Source organism: Gadus morhua, chromosome 18 (assembly GCF_902167405.1).
Source record: "Gadus morhua chromosome 18, gadMor3.0, whole genome shotgun sequence".
Lineage (NCBI taxonomy): Eukaryota > Metazoa > Chordata > Actinopteri > Gadiformes > Gadidae > Gadus > Gadus morhua.
In genome coordinates this window covers 12,397,343-12,407,342 of record NC_044065.1, presented here as the reverse complement: position 1 = coordinate 12,407,342, position 10,000 = coordinate 12,397,343, and the positions used below count along the sequence as shown (strand labels likewise).

The 10,000-nt window shown below is 45.6% G+C and overlaps 2 protein-coding genes across 10 annotated transcripts in view; one reads left to right on the top strand and one right to left on the bottom strand.

Moving 5' to 3' along the window:
- The window catches only part of kctd17 (potassium channel tetramerization domain containing 17), a 12,355-nt gene extending 8,871 nt beyond the window's left edge, over positions 1–3,484 (top strand). For 4 of the 9 annotated variants that reach the window (XM_030340132.1, XM_030340129.1, XM_030340131.1 and 1 more), the window contains exons 5-7: positions 924–1,049; positions 1,854–2,088; positions 2,987–3,484. In XM_030340132.1, the coding sequence (XP_030195992.1) occupies positions 924–1,049; positions 1,854–2,045 (318 nt within the window). In that variant the 3' untranslated portion in view covers positions 2,046–2,088; positions 2,987–3,484. The other 5 variants (XM_030340133.1, XM_030340130.1, XM_030340135.1 and 2 more) reach the window with 3 other exon arrangements.
- A 1,675-nt stretch (positions 3,485–5,159) lies between these two features.
- Positions 5,160–10,000, bottom strand: part of gucy2cb (guanylate cyclase 2Cb) — a 17,289-nt gene continuing 12,448 nt past the window's right edge. The window contains exons 22-27 of the mRNA XM_030340124.1: positions 9,841–10,000; positions 8,824–8,998; positions 8,459–8,557; positions 8,123–8,217; positions 7,759–7,835; positions 5,160–6,952 (exon numbers count right to left, since the gene is read on the bottom strand). The exon at positions 9,841–10,000 is cut by the window's right edge and continues 33 nt beyond it. Of these exons, the coding sequence (XP_030195984.1) occupies positions 6,757–6,952; positions 7,759–7,835; positions 8,123–8,217; positions 8,459–8,557; positions 8,824–8,998; positions 9,841–10,000 (802 nt within the window). The 3' untranslated portion in view covers positions 5,160–6,756. The remainder of the gene's footprint in view (positions 6,953–7,758; positions 7,836–8,122; positions 8,218–8,458; positions 8,558–8,823; positions 8,999–9,840) is intronic.

Here is a 10,000-nt window from a genome sequence, read left to right as displayed (position 1 = left end):
CAAGGAAGTCATGATCTGAGTATTTATGGTTCATCCATAACGACCCTAACATATATACGGGATACGGGCACGTCTGGGGGATTTTTAATTTAGTTTATCTCCGTGATAAATATTTCCCTCAAGCCAGATATTTCCCGGTCTTTTTAAACAAGTCGGCGTGCTCGTCGGACAGACCCCGAGGTCCCGTCGCCGTGGCGCCAGGAGGCCGTGCATGCAGCAGACCCGGATCCCCAGTCCTCTGCACATCCCTCCCTACTTATCTTCTCCAGCCGCAGACGTTGGCGCTAAAACGCTCGCTGCGTGTGGAGGAACTGCTGTGTGATGCCTCCTTTCCCTCTGAGGACCATGAGCATGCATCTCCTTCTGTTCCCATCATGATGTTGGATATGTCTGTCTGTCTGTCTGTCAGTCTGTCTCTCTCAATCTCTCTCTGTTGTTCTTTCTCTCTCTCTCTCTCCCTCTGTTTTTGTGTGTGTGTGTGTGTGTGTGTGTGTGTGTGTGTGTGTGTGTGTGTGTGTGTGTGTGTGTGTGTGTGTGTGTGTGTGTGTGTGTGTGTATGTTGTGTACTCATTCTCTGATCCCTCTCACTCTCATTTTGCTTTTCTTTCTCTCTCTCCTTGATGCCTACTCTCATGTATTCTCATTTTCCACAGGCACCTTCACTTCCTTATTTGAATACATCTAGCTTTTTCTTTTTTCTTGCCCTTTTCTCTCTACTTTCATCACTCCTCTCTATCATCTACTCCTCTTTCTCTTTCACTTACTCACTCAGTCTCTCCCTCGCTGTCTTTCTCTCCACTTTTGTTTTAACTTTGTCTTTCTTCCTGATTTTCAAATGGTCATTCTCACAACAACGTGTCTCCTCTCTCCCTCTCGCTCCCCCTGCCCCCCTCCCTCTCTCCCCCCCTCCGCCCCCCCTGTAGATGGTGAACATCGGCTCGTCATACAGCTATGGCACGGAGGACCAGGCCGAGTTCCTGTGTGTGGTCTCCAAGGAGCTGCACACAGCGGGGTCCGGTGTGGCCACCGAGCAGAGCCACAAGACCAAGGTGGGGGGGGGGGGGCAACACACACACACACACACACACACACACACACACACACACACACACACACACACATACAATCCTCTACGCACGCATGCACATGCATGTATGCATGCACAAGCAAACGTACACGCACCCAAGGATCACATACACAGAACATGTGCAGATACAAAACACACATGCACACACAAGCACACGCACAGACACACACACCTACACATACACACGCACAAACACACAAACATATACACGCAGAGAACACTCACAGAACACCCTAACACACTTAGAATAGAACACACACACAGATGCACACACACACTTTTTGTTTGCATTGTCTGTGTGTGTGTGTGTGTGTGTGTGTGTGTGTGTGTGTGTGTGTGTGTGTGTGTGTGTGTGTGTGTGTGTGTGTGTGTGTGAGTGGGTGCTTGTGTGTGTGAGTGGGTGCTTGTGGAGGGGTGTGTTATACCTCCCCCCTCTCTAGATGCTTATGTCATCTGTCTGATCTGCACTCTCCAATGAGAACTCAGAATGTCACCAGCCGCTCAAATGTCACTCACAAGCACACTCCATCTCATCACATCTGTGTCTCTCTCTCTCTCTCTCTCTCTCTCTCTCTCTCTCTCTCTCTCTCTCTCTCTCTCTCTCTCTCTCTCTCTCTCTCTCTCTCTCTCTCTCTCTCTCTCTCTCTCTCTCTCTCATGCGCTAATCACCCCTTTTTCATTGTGTTGTCGTTTTCTGTCTCGTATTTTCTTTGGTTATTTTTGTGTGTGGTTCTGTTGTACCGTGGTTCCGCCGTGCTCATGGAAGGTTCCGGATCTGCAGCAGGAGGTTGCAGCCCGGGCTGAGGAGGAGGAGGAGGTGGAGGAGGAGGAGGCTGAGGATGAGGATGAGGAGGAGGTGGAGGTGGAGGGGGGTGGTGGTGGTGCTGGTGATGGTGCTGGTCAAGCCCAAGAGGCAGGCAGAGGGACCACACCCAATGAGGTGTGGCTTAGAGAGTGACACTCTCGGGCTGCCATGTTGCCACACAGACAGAAACTGATGGGTGAGGATCCATAGCTAGCGTTTACTAAAGAGCTAGCCTATGCTAATGAGCTAGCATGTGCTAACGAGCTAGCCTGTGCTACCTTATGTCCTAGCGAGCTAGAGCTAGTAGTTGTCTTACCTTTTGTGTGTGCGTGTGGGTGTTTATGTGTCTGTTATATGTGTGTATATATATCTTTGTTTTTAATCTTTTTATTTGTTTTTAATTTATGGATATACTGATATAGAGAGATGGAGAAATAGATAGAAAACAAAGTCATGTAGTGTTTATAATTCCATTTATATTTAAATATTGTGGAAGTTAAGGGTATTGCCCGTCATCACACTGAGGCAAGGGCTAAGCTAGCATTTTCATTTGGAAGCTGCATGAAAGAGGGCAGGCTTGGTTTTAGCAATGTGCCCAGTTCATCAATATGACCTGTAGGCGTGTGTGTGTGTGTGTGTGTGTGTGTGTGTGTGTGTCCACTTTGTCCCCTCTATGGATTTCCATCACCAGTGCTGTATTATCGAATAACTCAACCTTTATGAGCGAGTGGTGTTAGAATTTGTCCTTTTGATCACCACACACACGCACACTTATGTTGGCCCCGTTTCTACCCAGAGATATGTATGTATGTTGTGAAGGCTTAGAGAGCGGAAACAAGCTTTTGATTATTTTTATTTTTTATATAAAATAACTTTTATTCCATGTTACTGTCGATGGACACATCCTGTCCCTGTGTTCCGACATGGCCATGGACATCTATAATACTCTGTTTGGACATCCTGTCACCATTACCATTGCTATCATCAACATCCCAGGCTAAACATATAGTTTGAAATGTAGAAGCAAAAGGCTGTGCTTTGCTCCCTGCTTTGTATTCATAACGACTAACTTTCTTCTGGGGTTTTCTTTTCAGCTTTTCCAGATCCATGGATCGAGGATGTAACATTTAAATAGCACACACTCTGACCTTGTTTGCTGTTGGTCGGTGGTAGGAATATGCTTGAACGCAACGCGTTTCTGTGACATCTCAGTGGTTCCCAATCGGCATTTCGATCCTTTTTTGGGGGTTAAATGCAATTTGAATAGCATTTGAAAAACATGCTGCTGAAAAACTGTCGACACTATTTGGTAACATGTTCATCTTATTGGAAAATAAATTGTTTATCTGATAATGTTTACAAAACATTTCCTCTGCCAGGGGAGGTAGTGAACTTAGTAAAATTGTTACCAAAGATCAAAATTGTTAAAAAGAAACTGAAAATGTCCTACAAAGAACGCTTTGAGAGTTGTATGAAAGAAATGCCGCAAAGCACGGAATCTCATTGTCCATGTACCTCTCTTTGATGAGACACCCAACAGAGAGACCCTTCATTGCTTATGTCCCCATAAATAAAGACAGAGAGACATCAGAGCTGAGCCTAGTCTTTTTAGACACAGAAAACCTCCCCCCACTTAGTTTCTCATTTCCCAGCTTGTCCTGAACGCACCCACACAACATCTGATTACATCGTGTAGGGACGTGCTGTGAGAATGCTCCCTGAGGCACAAGTGTGTGTGTTTGTGTGTCTCTGTGTGTTCAGCAGTAATAGATTGTGTGTCGTGCACACTGTTACTGGCTAGCATCCAGGGCCAGCTTTTGCCCCTGGCTGAGAGAGAGAGAGAGAGAGAGAGAGGGAGGGAGAGAGAGAGAGAGAGAGAGAGAGAGAGAGAGAGAGAGAGAGAGAGAGAGAGAGAGAGAGAGAGAGAGAGAGAGAGAGAGAGAGAGAGAGAGAGAGAGAGAGAGAGAGAGAGAGAGAGAGAGAGAGAGAGAGAGAGAGAGAGAGAGAGAGAGAGAGAGAGAGAGAGAGAGAGAGAGAGGGTGTCAGAGACTGGAAGCAGGAGTGTGCGCGTTGGAGAATGACAATGATAGAGAGAGATGTTGATGGGACCGTGCATTGAAATGGAGAGAGAGAGAGAGAGAGAGAGCGAGGGAGGGAGGGAGGGAGGGAGACTGGAAGCAGGCTGACGGTTCGTAGTCGTTTAGGATGGCCGCTCGTATCCTGTCCCTGTCGTTACTTTATATTTGTTTGGGGGCAGACACGTAGCTTTCCTATATATTTTTAACTGTACACCTGCATGTGGCAGATTGTATAATTGTATATATTTGCTTCATTCAACCCAAAGGAATGAAGTGATCATGTTTATCAGTTGGGAGTAGGCCCATTCATTAGCGTCTTATGCCTGCCCCCTGCTGGTCACCTATGTCCACTATAGTCATCAGGGTAAATTGGCAAATATATATTTTGCTCTCTCGTCTAGGGCAAAAGATACTCCACATGTGATAACTAGTAAAAGCAATAGGCAATCAGTATTATGACAGACAATCTAGGGTAAGAGGAGCTAAGCTATGTTTCACCCCATGAGATATTCTTACGGATAATCCCAGGGGAATTGTATTTGCGAGTGAGGGACTTCAGCTTTCTTTTGTCGATGGCTGAGGGTGTTTTTTTTGTTCGCGTGAATGGCAGCATTGTTATGGTACCAACATTCCAGTTTCTGGTCACTTAAAGCATAACCAACACTACGTTTCTCATTGATGTTTATGTTCAGAGAGAAATCGTGTTGAGAACGAGTTAGGACTCATGCTGCAGCCAATTTCTTTCATTTCTAGAGATAATAGAACAAAACGGATAGGGCAGCACTGTTTTTGCATTTCATTTGTTTGTGGGGTTTTTATGGATCATAGTGTGCCTTGATTTTACGCAGCAAAAAAAGTGTACAAGCTAAACGCTATGGTGTTATCAGGGGAGTACTACAGGATGGGTATGCGACGGGAAGTTTGGAGATGCCTGACCGCAACTTGGCTCAAAGCAATCGCGTAGCAACATTTTAGTCTGATTGCTTTCTTTGTGGTGTTTGTTGGGTTACCGCTTCAGGTCTCGGAGACCCACAGACAGGTGACGCACGGGTGCATAGATAGAGTGGGCTAACACCTGTTATATGGAACGCCTCAACGCTGTACAGTTCAAGAAGTTCATGCCTTATTATGGTTGTTGTTTTTTTATTATTTGTTTACAAGTTTATTTATTATTAGGGAATGTATTATGTTCGCCGTTTATATTTGACACTATTTGCTGTGCTTTGTGTGGGTGTTTTCTTTTAAAGTAGCCTACATTTGAATTTCTTCATTTGTTTCACGTGAAGGATTGATGCTTATTTTTTTTTTCAGTTCACTATTATTTTGAATAAGTATCCAAGTTTTAAACTCTTAAAATTGTAAATTGTGTGTAGTTCATCTTCTATATAATTCCGTCCGTTTTTGTGTTAAGCTTCCACTTTCTCCATTTTATAACGGCAGTAGGCCTACTCAATTCACTGTATAGGGAACGCCGCCCACTCACCGGTATAGCTAGTGGAACCACATTGAATTATTTACCATGTCTGATGATTCTGCTGTACTTTCGTTCCGTGTCTTTTTAGTTCCAATTCAAATGTACAACTGCTGTCCTTTTTAATCAAGCCGACTGCACAGTGGCCTCTTAAGTGAGCGAGCTGTGTCAGGCAAATACAAAATAAAGGAATTAATAAATATGTTGTGCTGGATTTTACCCTTTGATCACTGCAAAAAGAGGACGTGCCCATGCACCCAATGTGATTGTACAGAGTGCTAACGTTGGACTCTTAATCGCCTCAAGCTAAATGTTACAAGTCACTTTCTGTATCCATCACTTCCTGTAACTGCTGTGTCACTTCATGAAACCAACTGATGTAATATACCATGTACAATGATCTCCACAATACATGCCCAGGGTGAGGTTAAATTATTTATTGTAAGTGAATTTCACCCTCAACAAAATAAAGTTGTCCCATCTTTTGTTTATAAAGTAGAAATGGTTAAGTTTGTTTCTTTACAACAATTTTCTGTGAACTTCACACGAGCGTCAAGTAGGCTTGTCTCTACCACATATATATATTAGACTTTATACTGGCCCTTATGATTTACATGCAAAATAAAAACACATTTATTTAGCAAATATTCGAATACCAAAGGACAACACAGCTTAAAATATTCTAATGAAAGAGTAAAGGTAACAGAAATAATACTAAATGCACAGTATTGAGTGAGAGAATTCTTGGGTGTCTAGCTGGACTAAGCACTAGATGAAAATGTTCTGGTCAGTTGGATTGATCCAAGATGACCTCTTCGAACCTTAATCGAACAGATGATAATGACCATGTCAGATTTAGATTCATATGTTATATTGTATAACATGTTATTATGGATTGCGGGCCAAACTTGAAACAGGTTATTCTCCTTACCTGACAGGGTATGTGTGGTTTGGTTTGTGCGATCAGGTGACATATTATACCACCAGGTGTGAGTGCTACAAGCCTTTTTAAAAATCGGCCTCTTCTGACATCACAAATGGGCGTGTCCACCTAGATCTATGACGCATAGATGAGCAACGTTTTCTACAGTCCACTGGGTAGGCTGGTAGACTGATCTATTCAGCACACATCTAGGTGGACACACCTAATCTAAACGGCTAATCACACTCACACCTGGTGTGATTAGCCGCACATTTAAACTGGTACGGTCAGATACAGTTCAGAGATGAGGTACGGCAGCTCCGCTTAAGGTGAGCTAGTTAGGGCTGGTTAGTTAGGGTGGGTTAGGTGCAGGGTTGGTCAGTAGCGTCGGGCTCACAGGAAGGTGCTCAGGGTGTTCTCCACAGTGGCCAGGTGGAGGTACTCGGGCTGGTAGTGATCCCCTTCCTGCTCCATCTTTATCTGCCTCTGCGGCCGCGGCGCCCTCTTCCTGATGGAGCCCACGGAACGCCGCTCCACACACTCTAGAATCATCTGGGCCAGGTGCTGCCGTAGCCGCTGGAAGTTCTCACTACGGCAACAAGACGTCAACATTATAGAGCGCCAATACGACAAAAACACGTCATCACTATGACAACAACATAGATATGACAATTTAACAACTATATTTCATGAATATGGCAACTATACGACAACAATAGAGCATCTATGACAATATAACATCGATACGCAACTATACAACAGCTTTAGAGCATAAATATGAAAAAACAATAACAATGCAAAAGCAATTCGACAATGCTACATCTATAGAACAACATAACCAAAGAGCATTTGTAACTTTTTAAATGCAATTATCTGTTTTGTCAAAATGATTAGAAATTATGAGGAAAAATACACCCACTGTCAAATCGAATCAGTGATTACTTCCCTCTTAGATTAATGTAGTAGTAGTCCATAGAGTTAAAGGAAAGACAACCAACATTTACAGGATAATGACGATGGTTCCAGTGTTCCAAGTTTATAACCCAACAGTTAAAAGGTTAAACATTTTCCCACATCATGATGGAATTATATCCGGTCGTTATCTATTACTATTAGATATACTATCTGAGTGCCTGGCCGAAACAAACGGACCAAAATAATATAGATTGGATTATCATGTGAGTACGTGACATGCTCTGCACTCTTTACACACGTGCACTCTGATAATATATGATTTGTACGTTTGTGTGTGTGTGTGTGTGTGTGTGTGTGTGTGTGTGTGTGTGTGTGTGTGTGTGTGTGTGTGTGTGTGTGTGTGTGTGTGTGTGTGTGTGTGTGTGTGTGTGTGTGAAAACTGAGAAATGAGGAGAGCAGGAACAGGAAGTGATGACATACGTGGTCGGAGGTGTCGGCAGGTCATAATCCTTGCCCTTCTCGCCCGTCAACCAGTAAGTCGATTCTGTGCCCTTACCCTTTAACAAACACACACACACACACACACACACACACACACACACACACACACACACACACACACACACACACACACACACACACTCGTTTATGACATTGTATTTTAGATAATACCTGGCAGATACCATTCTTGCTCTTTGTTCAGTCCATTATCTACCAATCTCTCCAGCTCTCTCTCTCTCTCTGTCTGCATGTCTGTCTATCTATGCCTATATCTCCCTCTATCTCACTCGATATCTCTCTGTAGCTGCATGTCCCCCAAGCTGTTAGGAAAGCGTAGCCGTACCTTGAGAACGGTCTCCCCTCTGGCCTCGAACTCAAACTGGCAGCCGGTCCGTCCCAGGATCTTGACGGTGGGTTCGCTCACGTGGATCCTGAGGGCTGGGGGGCACACGTTTTGTTTAGTGAGGAGACATAGGAAGACGTGCATCCACAGACGTCTGTAGTATAAACATACTGTACAGAGTGTTGACGAGTATAGCAGACTGATGTCCGCTTGTCCGTTCATCGGAGGTATACTTGTACACATGATTGTGTGCCCAGCTCCCTGTGGATTCCATATTGTACCCTGTAGTATGTATGTAAGTATAGATAGATATTATATCTATATGAAGGTGCTTACGGTGTCCTGTGGACTCCATGCGGGAGGCGGTGTTCACCGTGTCCCCAAATAAACAATACCGGGGCATCTTCATCCCCACCACTCCTGCTGCACACGAACCTGCGCACACACACACGCAAACACACACACACACACACACACACACACATATACACCCACGCACACATACAAACACACACACATACGCACACACAACGGTCACATCCCAATACAAAACATCTGAGCCCATCACTCCACACATAAGCCCAGACACACGTCCCCTGTCCCACCCCCAGCTCCCCTGCCCCGCCCCCAGCTCCCCTGCCCCGCCCCCAGCTCCCCTGCCCCGCCCCCAGCTCCCCTGCCCTGCCCCGCCCCCCCCTCACCTGAGTGCACGCCGATGCGTATCCAGACGGGGATGCCGGGCAGGTGTCTGAGCTGGAAGGAGCCCATGAAGGCCAGGATGTCCAGCGCCATGCGGCAGATGTCCACCGCGTGCCGGTTCCCGTTGCGCCTGGGCAGCCCCGACGCCACCATGTAGGCGTCGCCGATGGTCTCTACCTGACAACCACCGTCACCACGGCGACCGTTTAGTTACGGGGTTTGAATTTGTGAAGTGGAAGAACGAGTGAAGCTCAATGCTAAGTGTTTTAGGGCCCAATTTTAACGGGCTGAAACGAGAAGCGCCAAGCGCAAGTAACTTTGTTGGCGGTTCTATGGCGATGCCGCTATTTTACCGGCACAACAATGACTCTTGTGCCCGGCGCAAATCTAAAAAGGGTTGGTCTGAAGTGGCCTAATTACCCGTAGGTGTGGTTCGGGCGTAACGTGCAATAAACCAATGAGAGTGCCATCTCCCATCCCCTTTAAGAGCGCATTTCAATCTGACGAGTTGATATTGAAAAGAACGCTCTGCGCCAGTTGCAAACTAGCAACGACACATGCGTCAGTGTAGGAAGTCAATTGCACCTGATGCGAGATAGGGCCCTTCTTCCACTGCATGTGTTGTTAGGTTTGTAAATGCAGTTGATACCAAACCTCTGATAACAATTAGAGACTTTTCACAACAATTGCCCATTTTGGAGTCTCATCACACTTATATTTAGTGCATTTAGCAGACGCTTTTATCCATAACGACTTACATAAGTACATTTGTCAGAAGACAGAGAAACAATATCAAAGTCGGTAGAGTAAAGATATTCATAGAAACAAGTACCAAGCATTGACCATCGCTAGGTTAATCCTCATGAAAAGGCAATGGTTGCAAAATAAATGTCAAATGGATAACATGTGAAACATCTGTACTCAGCCCTCAGTAACCAAGGTAACTACAGTGGTTTGGTGGAGTACAACATGGCGGCCCCCAGCCTAGAGGCCCCGGGGCGGCGGGGGGGCCAGGCTACCTTGTAGACGTCGTGGTGGTCCAGCACGCTGTCGAAGCCCCTGTAGATGTCGCTGAGCATGTCCACCACCTCCATGGGGGTGGAGTACTGGCACAGCGTGGTGAAGCCCACCACGTCGCTGAAGTACACCGTCACCTCGTCGTACAGCTCCGGCTCCACC